Consider the following 16,613-nt stretch of genomic DNA (forward strand, 5'->3'; position numbering starts at 1 on the left):
AACTTGGGTTCTCTGGCCTGTCCCTCCACTTTCATTCCTACTCTAAGGCAAGTTTTAGTAACTCATTTCCAAGCTGTGGTTATACTGTGTCAGCTTATCCCTATCCGCTGAGTAAACAAGATTTCGTGTGCCTCAATTTCCTCGCCTAGATTAGAAAGCAGCAGAACTCGTGGCTATGTAAAAAGTGACTGCTGGCAATCAAAGTCCCAGTATATTTTGAGCTCTGCACCTCAGCTCCCCCGACCACAAATGCACTTGATCTTGTTCTGCAAACTATCAAACCCTGATCCACACCATTAGCTGTTTTAATATACGACATCTCACATGCAGTTCTAATTACTAATTGTCAGGCTATACCCTGCAGACATCTTTTATAGACTGAGAGTAAGTGAACAATTTATATCTTTATTCAGGGCAGCAAGCTGGGTGACACCCACCATTCACCAAGTTTTATCTAAGTACTGCTGTCAGCACTAAGCCAAAGCATTCCATTCAGATAGGATGCCTCAGACAGGCACTCAATATTCTTTGAAGAGGGGCAGAAGGCTCACTCCTTGGTAGAGCTTTGATGTCATCTTTTCTGTTCAGGGCTCCAAGGCTCTTTGGAAGAACTGATCCTACAAAAGAGCTGCTTTCTAAGTCAAGCATGCCCCCACTTAGTTCACTTTAACCATAACCAGGTGTCCTAAGGAACTTTAAGTGTTCACTAAAGTGACCTGACTGTGCTGCCAACTTCTTGGGAAAGAACTCTTCTTTGAGATCTGCTGGTTCTATGACTTCCACAATAATGCAAGAACGTCCTAATGAGCCCACCTAACACACTCAATGAACTGAAAAGTTACCAGAGCTTTCCCCTCATACTGTAAAGCCTAGTCCTGTGCGCATTTGTCCCAAACCTGTACTTGCAGCACAAAAGCAATGGCATTCTACAGACCACCTGTTTCTGTAGACATTCTGGAAGGGCAGAGTCTCAAAGAACCCAGGACCATTTGAAGTCCCTGAAGTGCCATCGGACTGGACAGCAGACCTTAATGCTGAAGGCCTCTACCTCTGTTCTCAGTAGCACTGGTAATGGCTTCAAATTCCAAACCTCAGAACTAGTGCACTGTGGCCTTAGTAATAACAACAGAACATGAAGAAAATGAATACAATCTTTAATTGACTATTTTTGTATAAGTTAATAAAGAACTTTTTAGACGTTACTGCTTATGTCTGAATTTTTTGTGTTTGTTCTTTTGTCCCTCTGAGTCATTGCTCTTCTTCTTGTTCCTATTTCTATTTTTCACGTTGTGTGTTTCATAGTAGCGTACACCAACTCTTTTGGATCGTTGCTGTCGTTCTGCTCTCCTCCGCTGTAACAACAACAAAAAAAAAATGACAAGAAAAAAATTCCATCAAACACTGAGAGCCATACACCTTAAGGGTCTTGTTTCTCACTTCTGCTTTATTTCCTGTGCATTTCCACCACAGCTGCTAGAAGCAGAGCTATAAAGGATCTGGCGGATCCTTCCACCAGATAGACTAGTTCTGAAATGAAATGCCTAGGTAAGTAAACATACCTCTAGGTGTGTTTGTGCCACGTGCCCAGATGATACCTTTATAAGGGTTCTGCTAATCCACTGATGGGAGGAAAAATCTGATTATTGGGAGGTAGAGGAACTTGTTGCTTGGTTGAAGAAAGGCCACTGGGATGTGTCCTTGCTCTAGAGCCTTCCATCACTGTTCTCTGCTTCCTGTCCACTATGAGATGAACAACTTTTCCCTAGCATATAATCCTGAAGCCATGATGTTCTGCCCAGCACATGGGGCTTAGCAACTAAGACTGAACCCACTGAAAATTGTGAGCCAAATTCATTTCTCTAAGTCATCCTAGGTATTTTGATCACAACTACATAAAGGGTTGCTGATACCCAATGGTTAAATCCTTTCTGCAGCATTCCTGACAAACTACTGCCCTCCCCAGAGGGGCTCCTACAGCTCCACACACATGCTACAAAGCTGCCCTTTATAGAGATCACTGATCTTGCCAACCTAGCCTGCTCTGTATTATCTTGCTGGGATGATGCAAGACAGCTCTTCCAGCCAATAGGCCTATGTTTGAAATCAGTGCTCAGGAATTCCTGAAATATAAGATGTAGACTTAAGGACTCTTGTCCAGTGAGCCACTCCCTGATCCAATTTTAAGTAACTTCAACCAGGTCATGGGATTCCTGGGATCCAGCTACAGGGTATATTTGTTTCAGAAAGAGTAGGTCTTGAGAACTAGACTTCTATTTCCTATATGTAGCTCTTAATAAAACACGTACTTCCTTTGATGTCACTGTCCTCTGAGTTTTATTTGAAGGTTCATCTTCCCTCTGTGCCTTCCGCTTTCTTCCCTTTTTGGTAGGTGCTGGACACACAAAAAACAAAAAAAAACATTCATAAGGGGAAAGAAAAGCAAACAAAGGTCTTTCAAAATTTGAGTCTTACAGGGAGAAAAAGGCTAATAATAGGCCAGCAGAAAGAGGAAGGCCAGGATGAATAGAGTGGATAAGGAAAGCAAAGAGCAAGTAGGATGCTGGGAGGGAACCAGGTCAACACAGACCTTTTGGGTCATGGCAGTTCATTCTTGTGTCAGATAAATACACTCTTGCTATGGAAGCTGTAAGCAAAATTAAGGGAGTAAAAAAGACATGAAACACACCCTGCCCCACATTGATTAGACTCTCTTTAGCTTCTTAAGATTAATCCTGTTACTAATGTTAAGCTAGGGGCTAGTGGCTCACTTCTGTAATCCTAGCTGCTCAGGAGGCTGAGTCTGTGGATTCTGGTTAGAAGCCAGTCTCAACAGAAGAGTATGAGACTCATCTCCAATTAAGCACCAGAAAAAGACTGAAAGTAAAGCTGTGGTTCAAGTGGTAGAACACTAGTCTTGAATTCAAAAGCACAAGGGCAGTGCCCAGGCCCCAAGTCCAAGCCTTAAGACCAGCACAAAAAAATAAATGATGAAGCCGGGTACCCAGTGGCTCATGCCTGTAATCCTAGCTACTCAGGAGGTTGTGATCTGAGGATAACAGTTCAAAAGCTAGCCTGGGCAGGAAAGTTGGTGAAACACTCATCTCCAATTAACCACCAGAAAACCAAAAGTGGTGTTGTGGCTCAAGTGGTAGAGCGTTTGCTTGAGCTGAACAGCTCAGGGATAGAGCCCAGACCCAGAGTTCAAGCCCCACAACCACCACCACCAACAAAAGATAATAATAATAAAAGCAAAGTTCCAGAACTGCCAATTTAATATCAACAAATATGCAGGTTGAAAAATAATCTAATTTATATGATGAGGAACCAGGGAAATCAGCCAGATAGAATATTTATATGGACAACAGTAGAGTTAATTTGGAAATTTAAACTCAGGCTTCCAAAAATCCTAAACATGCAAATTATTCTAAATAAATAAATAATCTTCACCTGTATCATCCACATCTTCTTCAAATGTTCTTTGTTGTTCAGGTGTTTTCTTTTGTTCTTCATATTTTGCAAAAATCTTTTCACTTAACCCTTTGGGAATTCTGGAAGAGAAAGGCAAAGTAACCATGCTGCCTACCATTCCTCTCAACTGCCCAAATCAGGCAATTAGGGATACATATACATTCCCTTAAAAAACTCTTCTTAGCTCACACCTATAATTCTAGCTACTCTGGAGGCTGAGATCTGAGAATCACAGTTCAAAGACAGCAGGGCAGGAAAAGTCCCTGAGACTATCAACAATTAACTACCAAAAAACCCAGAAGTGAGGGGCTGGGAAGGTAGCTCAGTGGTACAGCGCTTGCCTCACATGCATGAGGCCCTGGGTTCAATTCCTCAGTACCACATAAGAAGAAAATGCTAGAAGTGGTGCTGTGGCTCAAGTGGTAGAGCGCTAGCCCTGAGTTCAGGCACCAGGCAAAAAAAGAAAAAAGAAAAAAAAAAGCCAGAAGTAAGACCAGCACCGGTGGCTCACACCTGTAATCTAGCTACTTAAGAGGCTGAGATCAGATGATTCAGGTTCAAAGCGAGCCCGGGTAGGAAAGTCCATGAGACTCTTGTCTCCAATTAGCCACCAGAAAATGGGAAGGGGAGCTTCATAGCTCAAAGTGGTAGAGCACTAGCCTTCAAGGAAAGAGCTCAAGAGAAGTACTGAGGCCCCAAGCTCAAGTCCAAGGACCAACAAAGGAACATGAGACAATGCCCAGGACCAGTCTCCCCACCCCCAGCCTACAAGTCTCCCTCCACTCTTTGTTTATTAGCACCCAAGGAAGAAATCAATATCCAGTATTTTGCGAAGCTCCCTAGACATTTCTACAATTCTGGATGAGACTAAGTTTCACATACTTTTGGTAACTGAATGTGACAAAATTTAATTTTTTAAAATGTTAATGACTCCACCCACCATAAAAATATTGTGCAGGTTGGCTATGTAGCGCAGGGATAAGAGTACTGGCCTAGCATGAGGCCCTAGGTACTATCCTAAGCAATACAAAACAAAGCAAGGCCGGGCGCTGGTGGCTCACGCCTGTAATCCTAGCTACTCAGGAGGCTGAGATCTGAGGATCGCGGTTCAAAGCCAGCCCAGGCAGGAGAGACTGTGAGACTCCTATCTCCAATAAACCACCAGAAAACCGGAAATGGCGCTGTAGCTGAAGTGGTAGAGCGCTCGCTTTGAGCTGAAGAGCTGAAAGACAGTGCCCAGGCCCAGAGTTCAAGCCCCCATGACCAAAAAACAACAACAACAACAACAACAAAACAAAGCAAGGTCAAATATGGTGTTACATACCTGAAAGCCGGTTACTCAGAGGCACAGATTAGATTGAGGATGGAGATCAGATTGGGCAAGAAATTAGCAAGACTATGTCAAAAACAATGCTGGGCCCTGGTGGCTCACTCCTTTAATCCTAGCTACTCAGGAGGCTGAGATCTCACGATTGAGGTTCAAAGGCAACCAGGGCAGAAAAGTCCAGTGAGACTCTTATCTCCAATTAACTACCACAAAACTGGAAGTGGTGCTGTAGCTCAAAGTGGTAGTGCTAGCCTTGAGCAAAAAAGCTCAAGGGGGAGCTGGGCGCCAGTGGCTCACACCTGTAATCCTAGCTACTCAGGAGGCTGAGATCTGAGGATTGTGGTTCAAAGCCAGCCCCAGCAACAAAGTCTGAAACTCTTATCTCCAATAAACCACCAGAAAACGGGAAGTGGTGCTGTAGCTCAAGGGGTAGTCACCTTGAGCTAAAGAGCAGAGGGACAGTGCTCAGGCCCAGAGTTCAAGCCCCATGACTGACAAAAAAAAAAAAAGGTCTCAGGGGGAACTGGTGCTATGGATCAAAATAAAGTGGTAGAGCACTAGCCTTGAGCAAAAAGGCTCGGAGAGACGTGCGACAGGAGTTTAAACCCCATGACCAACAACATAACAAAAGGTTGGAAAAGACTGAAGAACTGCTCTAAGTTAAAAAAAAAAAAAAAAAAAAAGCAGTTCAGGGACAGTGCTCAGGCCCTGAGTTCAAGCCCTAAGACCTATAAAAAACAAAACCAAAATATAACAAATATAACAAAATATAAAATATAAAACAAATATAAAAATATAACAAATATAACAAAAAAGTAAAACAAAGGACTAGAAGTATGGTTCAGCCTAGCAAGTTTGATGCTCTGAGTCAATGACAACAAAAACATTAATTTTCCTAGCAAGTTTTGGGCAAAGAAATGAAAAAATTGCAATTCATTAGATGGCAAGCTATTACCTGACTGCTGAAAACTTTTTAGCTTTGGCTTTATTTAAAAACTTCTGGTATTTAGCAATCTTTTCGTCCAGCGCTCTAATCACTGCTTTGGTGTCATTTCCCACTGGCTCTGCTGGGGACTCCTGGAGAGCTCCTTCCTCCACCTCCTCCTCTTCGTCTATTGCTGGCTCCTGCTCCTCCTCATCAGAAGAAAAGCTCTCCAGCTCTTCTTCTATGTCTGATATCTCCACAGGAGCCAGGTCATCCCCAGAAAACTGTGGCACGACGTTGATTTTGCCAAAGTTCTGGCGAACCCGGGCCAAAATCTGCTGCATCTCTGAGTTGGCATCACAAGGACTGTCTTCTTCTTTTTCTCTCTCAATGACAGGCTCTTTGCTTTCTGCAGGTTCCTCTTCTGGAATGTTCTGGGAAGCATCTGTGACAACTTCCAAGGATGAGGAGGGTGGAGGCTATTGAGGCCCAAAGGAGGGTTTGAGCAGGAAGAGAAATGGAATCAGAAAACGAAAATTCAGTCTGGTACTTAACAAGGGGTTACTTCTGAATAATGTCATAATACTCATATCCTTTTATGAAATTCCAAGGATTTTAGGAGCTTTGTATGGGGACAAAGACTACATGTTTGATACACCAACAGCCAAGTACGTGATCAGAAGTCCTGCACCTGAAGAAACTAACCCAATGAGAGGTGGTGCGGTGTGAGTGGGGAATCTGAGGAGCTTGTATTTTATACACATCTTCATGACAAAGGCAAAAGCCATCCTAATCTCTTTGCCACAAAGGGGGCAGAGAGCACCCCAAAATGTGCCTGGGACATCCAGAGTACTGAGAAGTCACTGGCTAAAGAGGGGTGATGTGGGGAGCTAGTATGTTGGGAAGCCACTCGGAGTTTTTTTTGTGGATCATGGGGCTGAACTCTGGGCCTGGGTGCTCGCTGTCCCTCAGCTCTTCAGCTCAATACGAGCACTCTACCACTTGAGCTACAGCAGCACATCTGGTTTTCTGGTGTTTATTGGAGATAGGAGTCTCACGGACTTTGCTGCTCTGGCTGGCTTTGAACTATGATCCTCAGATCTCAGCCTCCTGAGTAGCCAGGATTACAGGCGTGAGCCACCAGCGCCTAGCTCAGGGAGTTTTAATGAGCAACTGTACCCAAGTTTAGTGGTCTACACAACTCTTGGAAGCATTATTCTGTCCCTTACTCTGTCATTGTCTTATTTTTTTGTTGGTCGTGGGGCTTGAATTCTGGGCTTGGGCGCTGTCCCTGTGCTCTTCAGCTCAAGGCGAGGGCTCTACTGCTTGGGCTACAGCACCACTTCCCATTTTCTAGCAGTTTATTGGAGATAAGAGTCTCACAAACTTTCCTGCCCAGGCTGGCTTTGAACGGCGATCCTTAGATCTCAGCCTCCTGAGTAGCTAGGATTATAGGCGTGAGCCACCGGCGCCAGGCTAATTGTCTTCTTTTTTGTGTGAGGCAGAAACCTACTGAGAATCTGAAAACTGAAAAAAAATCTCCTCACTAGAGAATATACAAATTTTTATAGCATTTCCTGGACTTACATAGCACTTTACCCAGCTGCTTTGACTTTGGAAAATCTCAAGTTCAGAGTTCAGCTTGCATGGATAAGATGGTAGAAAGAAGCACTAGGGAAAGCTTGGCATGTTCAGTCATGGCACTGATACCTAAATCAGGCCCTTTCTACCCCACTGAGTTTAAGCTAATATACTAAATCATCCCTAGATATCTTTTTTTTTTTTTTTGGGTCCGGTCATGGGGCCTGAACTCTGGGCCTGGGCGCTGTCCCTCAGCTCTTCAGCTCAAGGCTAGCACTCTACCACTTGAGCCACAGCGCCACTTCCGGCTTTTTTCTCTTTTTGCTTATGTGGTGCTGAGGAATCGAACCCAGGACCTCATGCATGCAAGGCAAGTGCTCTACCACTGAGCCACCTTCCAGTCCCACCCACCTCAGACCTCTTGGGGAGTAGAGGGGCTGGAGACTGAGCTCAATCACCAATGGCTACTCATATATTAAAGCCTCCATAAAAATCTCCCCTTAGGGCTGGGAATGTAACTTAAGAGTGCTTGCTAGCATTCATGAAGCCCTGATTCAATTCCTCAGTACCACATAAACAGAAGAAATCAGAAGTGGTGCTAAGGCTCAAATGGTGGAGTGCTAGGCCTGAGCACAGAGAGGCTCAGGGACAGTGCCCAGGCCCTGAGTTCAAGCCCCAGTACTGGCCAAAAAAAACTCCAAAAAACAAAAAACTAACCATAATAGGGTTTGCAATTCCAGGTTAGTGACAATACTTGTGGGCTGGGAGGTAGGCATACCCAGAAAGTACTCAGAAGCTACTGGCTCTTACATATGCCTTGTCCTGGCTATTCTCCATTCCTTGCCCTGGCCATGGCTTTCATTTGGCTATTTCTGCCCTTTGTCTTTTATTGCAAACTGGCTATTACTACTATTATTATTATTTTAAATTATTGATGGTCCTAGGGCTTGAACTCTGGGCCTGGGTGCTGTCCCTGAGCTTCTTTTTGCTTAAGGCAAGTGCTCTACCACTTTAGCCACAGTGCCACTTCTGGTTTTTTTTAGTAGTTTATAACTCTCTCTCTTCTCCTCCCTTCCCCTCCCTCCCCCCTTCCCCCAACAGGAATGTACATGCAGTGGGGCAGGGGATCTTGCCTACTCTGCCATTGGAATACCTCCAGTACCCAGAGTCTGGCACATAGCAAATGCTCTATGCATAGTTGCTGAATGAATATACCACCAACTGACTGACTTCACCTACACTGAAAAGGAAGACCTGTTCTGCTTGGCTGGCTGTGGTTTTATAGGGAAGAGAAAGGGGAAAGGATTTGATTAACATCAATTTCAAGCTTTTTTTTTTTGCCAGTCAGGACCCGGGCTCTGTCCCTGAGCCTCTCTGTGCTCAAGGCTAGAGCTCTATCACATAAGCCACAGCACGATTTCTGGTCTTTTCTGTTGATGTGGTATTGAGGAATTGAACCCAGGGCTTCATGCATGCTAGGCAAGCAGTCTACCACTAAGCCACATTCCCAGCCCCCATGTTAAAAGTTTTTAATGCTGAGGAAAATACTCAAATGCAAACACCCCACTACAGTTGCAAATCTGGAAATGGGTTCCTATATGAAGGGCTAGGGTATGGCTCAAGTGATAAGAGCAAGGCCCCGAGTTTAAACCTGTCAGAAAAAATTATATGAACGCAAATGATATTGGCACAGTACAAAACTTGAAGCCATCTTTTGAGACTTGGCCCTAGAAAGAGAAAAGCCAAGTGCTACTGTTATGCCCTGGGGCAGTCACTTCTGTGAAAGGGGAAAAAGGGACAACTGAGAACCTTCCTGAACAGTGGATGAGCTCCAAACCCAAGACCACTTTCCTGGAGCACCAACTACATGCTCTACTTCCCCATTTGAGCACACATTTCTTGAGGGCAAGGGCCAATACTCATTCCCTTGTTCCTATGCTGCACCCATAGTTGGTTCCAATATATGTTTATTCAATAAATTAATCTTGGCAGTGCCTTTGTTCTCCACATGTAAGAAAAGACTGTCAAGAAGACTCTTATACTTAAAAAGCGCCATCTTTTCCCAAGGTGGTATCTAAGCTGATGTCTGACGTATTTCTGCTTTTTAGTCTAATGCTCCCAAAAGTAATGAAGGTAGCAGTCCAGGAGGACACACAGCTAAAATATTACCACAAAGCAAGAAAGAAGATGCTTTACAGAGGGAAGCAATCAAAAGTTACATTCCGGTGACCATGATTTCCAGTTCTTACCTGAAGGGAAGTGGGTGGCTCTGCACTGGGAGGCTTGACAAAGAAAGGTATCCGGCCCCTCTGCCAGTCATTGAGAACCATCTTACCCACAGTCTGCAAGTCAGGCTCTCCACCCTGAAATGTTAGGAAATATTCTCAATTAACTTTCAGAAAAAAAAATCACCTCTTACTTTAGAGGTATTTTAGTTGTCCTAGGTGCTCAACATCATTCACCTGCCAAGTTTCCCACTGCTCACATATCTCCTTCTACAACACCCTGTAGTTTATACCACATCCACTCTCCACGGACCCTGGCTCACCTTTAATAATTTCCCAGTGCGGAAAGCTAGCTTCTCAAGAAAATCTTCAGCATTCTCCCAAGAATCAATCTTGTATGTCTTGCTAATATATTCTGGCTTTGCTCGTTCAAGAACAGCACCAATGTGATCTTCAGGAGTCTTAATTTTCTCAACTTGAACCTAGATGGTAATAGAAATCTGCAAACTATGTTGTGGTCTCGGGAAGTTCTGGTGCTCTTTGTAAAGCCAAATGAATTTCAATATCACAGAGTGAGTGGAGCCTGGCAGAAGAAGCCTGCCTCTGGGGTGGCCAGACATGGTGGTCTGCAAGAACCACTGACCACAGACAAGGAGTCCAGAACTCCAGCTCACCACAAATTGGCTGTGTGGCTTCTCCAAGAAGCATGGGCTTAAAACAATTTGTGTTACCCATTTGTAGAAATGGTTAAAATCCTACCAATCTCAGGACACAAATACTGAGAAAGTTTAAGAACAGAGGAGAGGAATATGCACAGAATGTGTGGCCAGAGGCATGGTTATGTTTAAGGGGAACCATTTAAAGTTTCTGGCATATTCAGAAACAAGCAAGGAAATGACTGGGTTCCAAAATGACTCAACCCATAAACACACAGAGATGAATGATCACTAAGCATCAACAGGCTCTGCTCTCCTCTGGATCCTGTGTGTAAATTACACACTGTATTGTGGGGTGACACTGACCATATCTGTCTATGGTCCCACAACCTCCTCAGGTAGACAAAGTGGGAAGGAGGCTTCCATGTTCAGCATCATGTTCCCCAGTTTCGCTAGACAAGTTGATCCAAAACTGCCTTCCCAACAAGAAACAAAGGTCTTTGGGGATCCAACCCCCCAACTTCCTCTACCAAAGAAGGCAGGCAGAGGCTATTATGACCTAATACTCACAACTCCTTTCAGGACGATGTCTGTCTCTGAGTCCTCAGAGGGGTAAACCACACCTGGACAATCGATCAGGAATATCCGACGCATCAAGGTAATATATTGCCAAACCTGGAACATAAAATTCTAAGTCAGAGACATCCTGAGTCTAACACTTCAAACCCCGGAAGCTATGGTTGAAGTTAGAGCACAAAAGGGAGGGCTTGAAGAAAAGCATTCTGCTACGTGATCCAGCTTAAGAACATACCTCTCTATACCATATAAACTAGTTTCTATCAGGCTAAGTGTCTAAGAATAAATCAAACAGCATTTCCACTTAGGATTGCACAGTAACAAAAGTGGCCTCTAAAATTACTTTTGGAAGCACAGTACTATTTTCTCTTTGCTTCTAGAGAGAATCATACTGTTCCCCTGGAGAACATTCTGTGTTCTAGGTACTGACCCCTCAATGATCAGAATCTATTCTAGGTGTCTTTTCTTAGCCTAGACATTAAATATTCCTGTTAGTTTTGTCCATCAAAGTAGAAGGCTGGAATGACAACTTAAAATAGCCTTAAATCTGAATGTCATCCATTAAATCACATAGGAATCAAATAGTATACAAAGCACTCTTACCTAAGTGGGTAGAGCTGGATGTGAGTGGCTCAATCCTATAATCCTAATTACTCAGGACAAGGCTCAAGGCTGAGATCTGAGGATAGTGGTTTGGAAGCACCCAGGCAGACAAATCTGCAAGATTCTTATATCCAGTTACCAGCAAAAAGCTAGAATCCGCTGGGTATTTGTGACTCATGCCTGTAATTCTACCTACTCAGGAGGCTGAGATCTGAGGATTGTGGTTTAAAGCCAGCCCAGGCAGAAAAGTCTATGAGACTCTGATCTCCAATTAACCACTCAAAAACTAGAAGTGGAGTTGTGGCTCAAAGTAGTAGAGTGCTAGTCTTGAAAAAAAAAAAAAGGCTCAGGGATAGTGCCTAGAGGATATCCTGAGTTCAAACCCAAGAATTGACACCAAAAACAAAACAAAAACTGCATGTGTTAAACAATCACCCTCCATTAAAAAAATATGCAGGAGAATTCTGTAAGCCAGACATACCTTTGTTTCACCTGCAATGGGAGCCACACTGCAGACTTTCTTGGAGCGCAATGTATTTATCACAGAGCTCTTGCCTACATTTGGATAGCCAATGAACCCCACACTGATCTGTTTCTTGTCCGTGTGCAACTGTGCAAAGAGAATACATATCACATACAAATACACATGAATATTATTCCTTAAGGCAACGAACTGTGTTACTTTGCTAATATAAAGAACACAGCAAAAGTGTTGACAGAACTTAATATGAAGCTTAAGACACACTGGTTACATAGCTTGACTGCACATATATGCTTGTTAAGTTAGAGGCCAATCATTTCCTTAGTCATTCACATGAAAACATCCTTGTTTGAAGGCACAGTGCCTCACTCATACAATCTCAGTTACTTGAGAGACAGATTGGGAGGATAATGGTTCCAGCTTGAGTAGGAAGTTTCAGAGGCTCTATTGCAACAATAAGCTACACATGGTAGGGTGTAGGGTGTAGTTAAGAGAATGGTAGTTTGAGGCTGGACCCAGGCAATAAGCTTGAGACCCTACCTGAAAAATAATTAAAACAAAGAGGGCTGAAGTATGGCTCAAGAGGTACAGTCCCTGTCTAGCAAGCATGAGGCTGACCAACTTTAGTACTGTCAAAATACCAAACAAAAAGAAACAAAGGAAGAAACAGCTTGTTAATTGCCAATTTATAGTATCATCACTTACTGCTGCAATACATTCAGAGACAAAAACCTTAACAGATTCACTCACTGGCAGCCTATGACTTGTCTCTCTGCCTCCCTCTCGTTATCTCTTTTTTTTTTTTGTCAGTCCTGGGGCTTGAACTCAGGGCCTGGGCACTGTCCCTCAGTTCCTTTTGCTGAAGGCTGGCACTCTACCACTTGAGCACACTGCCACTTCTGGCTTTTTCTGTTTATGTGGTAATGAGGAATTGAACCCAGGGCTTCCTGCATGCTAAAGAAAGCATTTTACCTCTAAGCCATATTTCCAGCCCTCTCCTTTTCTTTACATAGTACAGTTCATATTTACACTGCTGAAAAGAAGCATCAAGAAAAGAAACCTCAAATGTTAAAACTCCTTGGAAAAAGTCTCAACCTTTTTTTTTTTTTTTGGTCTGTTGCAGGGCCTGGAAGCTGTCCTTGAGCTCTTTTTTTTTTTTGGGTCCGGTCGTGGGGCCTGAACTCTGGGCCTGGGCACTGTCCCTCAGCTCTTCAGCTCAAGGCTAGCGCTCTACCACTTGAGCCACAACGCCACTTCCGGCTTTTTTGTTTTTGCTTATGTGGTGCTGAGGTATCGAACCCAGGGCCTCAGGCATGCAAGGCAAGCGCTCTACCACTGAGCCATCTTCCCAGCCCTCCTTGAGCTCTTTTTGCTCAAGCCTAGCACTCTTACCACTTTAAGCCACAGGTCCCCTTCCAGTTTTCTGGTGGTTAACTGGAGGTAAGAGTCTCACAGACTTTCCTGGCCGGGCTGGCTCAGAACCTCAAATCCTCAAATCTCAGCTTCCTGAGCAGCTAGGATTACAGGTATGAGCCATCAGTGTCCAGTAGGTCTTAACCTTTTAATAATACTCAACTACTTGGGAGGCTGAGGCAAAAAGAGCCTTTGAGTCTAAAAGTTTGGAGTCAGCCGGGCGCTGGTGGCTCACGCCTGTAATCCTAGCTACTCAGGAGGCTGAGATCTGAGGATCTCAGTTCAAAGCCAGCTCGGGCAGGAGAGACCATGAGACTCCTATCTCCAATAAACCACCAGAAAACCGGAAGTGGCGCTGTAGCTCAAGTGGTAGAGCACTCGCCTTGAGCTGAAGGACAGCGCCCAGACCCAGAGTTCAAGCCCCACGACCGACCAAAAAAATAAAAAATAAAAGTTTGGAGTCATCCTGAGCAACACAGAAGAGAGCTAGAAAGAGAACAATCTTCTAACTAAAGGGGGTGGACTAAATGTGCACACATGTGCTGACCTCACTCACCAAATGCCACAAGAAAGACAACTGTATGAATCACACACTTAAATCAGTAGAATGAAACACAGGAAACCAAAGAACAAGGTAAAGAAACAAAGACAACAAAATACAAGAAGCTAAAAAGTATCACCTAAAGCCAGGCAATGATAGCTCACAATGATAATCCTACCTACTCAGGAGGCTGAGATCTGAGGATTGCAGCTTAAAACCAGCTTGGGCAGGAAAGTCTGTAAGACTCTTATCACCAATTAAACACCACAAAAACCAGAAGTGAGTTGTGATTCAAGTAGTAGAGTGCTAACCTTGAGGAAAAAAGCTTAGAGACAGTGCCTGAACCCTGAGTTCAAGCCCCAGGACTGGCAAAAAAAAAAAAAAGTACCATCTACTTGGCCACTACATAGTATGACTGCAAACATGAAAACATTGAAAATCCTGTAAAATGCCCAATCAAACCTGGGGAACTGGTGGGAGGACAAAAAGACTGGCGACCAGTCTGCCAAAGTAGCTGTTCCTCTCCATCCCCTCAGCACTGGCACAGTTATCTTCTATTCTCACAGAACCCTGGCATCCAGCTTACAGACCCCAGAATTGAAACTGGAAGAATCTTTTCTGGAGAATCATAGACCAAGAGGAAAAAAAAAATTAACTATAGTCAAAAACTATCTACAGTGTCCTACAACAAAATATTTGGTTCCCTATCTAATCACTATTACAGCGAAAGCTATTATTCACCACAGCCTAGCCCTCCCCCTCCCAACTATATGTTGTTTCCCACGCCTCCCTTTTGAGATAGTTTGTCTATGTAGTCCATGCTGGCCTTGAGTTCATTATCCTCAACCTCCCAAGTGCTAGGTGTACCATCATACTGGCTCTTTTAGGGAACTTTTTTTTTTCCAGGATGTAAGTGTCCAGACATGTCTTGAACTCCTGAGCTCAGTCAATCCGCCTGCTTTGACCTCCCAAATAAATGGGACTACAGGTCTATGCCTGTGTCCAGTGTAGTATCTTACTTTAAAATATGAATGGAAGATTAAGACAACCACAGATATAAAGTGTTACTGTAACAGAAAAGTCAGAAAAAAACAAAGCAAGCCAGGCACCAGTGGCTCATGCCTATAATTCTAGCTACTCAGGAGGCTGAGATCTGAGGATCATGGTTCAAAGCCAACCAGGGCAGGAAAGTCCGTGAGACTCTATTTCCAGCTAACCACCAGAAAACAGGAAGTGGTGTTGTGGCTAAAGTGGTAGAGCACTAGCCTTGAACTAAAGCACTCACGGACAGTGCCCAGGTATAGAGTTCAAGCCCTGTTGACTGGCCAAAAAAAGAAAAAAAAAAAAAAAGAAAGAAAGAAAAACCAAAGCAAGTTGGAAGTAAAAGAGGCAATGTTGGGAGAGAGAAAATAATGCATCCATAAAGCAAAATGAGAAGGGGTCAGAAAGTAAGGTTTTAAACAAGAGCTCTCAAAAGTTGAAAAGTATGTGGTTGAGCCTGCGAAGTAGACCAAAATGTCATATATGCTCCAAAACATATACAATTTAAAACTTAAATAAGGAGGTAAAACCCAGATTCCTCAAAGGAAAAACAGATGACAAAGGGCAAAAAGCAAACTTCAAAGAACTACACAGTATCAGAGTATAAGTTCCACTGAATGCCTAGCTCACACTAGTAAAAAGACCCACCAGGCACAGTAATAAACAGGAATTAAAAAAAAAATCCCAGCCACAAAAGATGAGGAGTCAGAATGGCCTCAGATTTCTCAGCAGCAAAAGGAACCAGACAATGCAGTAGTGCCTTTACTGTTCTATTTATTTTACCTTACAGGGTTGTAAGGTAAAATAAAGATGTTTTCAGAATGCAAGGTGTCTTAAACTGTTTTTTCTAAGCCCATCACAAGGAAGGAGTAATCTGGTGCTGGTGACTCATATCAATAATCCTAGCTCCCCAAGAGACTGAAATCTGAAGGGTATCAGTTTGAAGCCAGCTAGACAGAAAGGCCTGCAAGACTCCATATCCAAAATAACCAGCAAAAAGTTGGGCTGGACATGTGACTCATGTGACAGAGTACCAACAAGGCTCTGAATTAAAACCCCGGTACTGGCAAAATTTAAAAAATGAAGGGGGGATAAGTAAAAAGACAAGAAATCTCAGAAGTCAGATTTATAGCAGGCCTGGGAGCAGCTAGTTCCTACTGGAGAGAGGGAAAAGTGCTGACTACCAGAGTGGACTACCTACTATACTCAGAAATTCTCAAGGTTCCTACTCTACCAGAGCATCTGCAGGCATATCAGTGGTATAGACACAACCAAAACAGAGAAAAGTGCAAGTAGAGGCATGGCCAAATGACAGAGCACCACCCATGAGTGAAAAAACTAAAGAACACAAAGCCCTGACCCTGAGTTCAAGCTCTATTACACACAGTCTTCAAAACAAGTAAATTAAGTCCAGGAAAAAAAAAAAAAGCTTCTATCAGAAAGGAATCCACTCAAACTGAGTTGATCAACTGTGACTAGTGTTTCAGTCATAATATGAATTCTAATCACATAGTCCAACACTGTTGTCTGTAGACAAAGTAAATGAAGAATGTGTGGAAGGAGGACTATAAGAAACCTAGCCCTGTCTCATACCAAAACAATAGTGAAAAACCATAATCCTCACTTTACAGAGGAAATTAAAATTGGGAGGAGAGATAGGAGAGATCAAGAAATCAATAAATTATGGGGCTGGGAAGGTGGCTCAGTGGTAGAGTGCTTGCCTTGCATGCATGAGGCCCTGGGTTCAATTCCTCAGCACCACATAAGCAAAAAGAA

The 16,613-nt window shown here is 43.5% G+C and overlaps 1 protein-coding gene across 1 annotated transcript in view; it reads right to left on the reverse strand.

Annotated features, from left to right (window-relative positions):
- Positions 1-1,133: 1,133 nt before the first annotated feature.
- Positions 1,134-16,613, reverse strand: part of Gnl2 (guanine nucleotide binding protein-like 2 (nucleolar)) — a 32,385-nt gene continuing 16,905 nt past the window's right edge. The window contains exons 9-16 of the mRNA XM_013016758.1: positions 11,843-11,971; positions 10,753-10,857; positions 9,850-10,008; positions 9,551-9,664; positions 5,751-6,199; positions 3,448-3,548; positions 2,307-2,392; positions 1,134-1,352 (exon numbers count right to left, since the gene is read on the reverse strand). Coding sequence (XP_012872212.1) covers positions 1,200-1,352; positions 2,307-2,392; positions 3,448-3,548; positions 5,751-6,199; positions 9,551-9,664; positions 9,850-10,008; positions 10,753-10,857; positions 11,843-11,971 — 1,296 coding nt within the window. The 3' untranslated portion in view covers positions 1,134-1,199. The remainder of the gene's footprint in view (positions 1,353-2,306; positions 2,393-3,447; positions 3,549-5,750; positions 6,200-9,550; positions 9,665-9,849; positions 10,009-10,752; positions 10,858-11,842; positions 11,972-16,613) is intronic.

The sequence above is a fragment of the Dipodomys ordii genome, unplaced genomic scaffold, assembly GCF_000151885.1.
Source record: "Dipodomys ordii isolate 6190 unplaced genomic scaffold, Dord_2.0 Scaffold33, whole genome shotgun sequence".
Classification (NCBI taxonomy): domain Eukaryota; kingdom Metazoa; phylum Chordata; class Mammalia; order Rodentia; family Heteromyidae; genus Dipodomys; species Dipodomys ordii.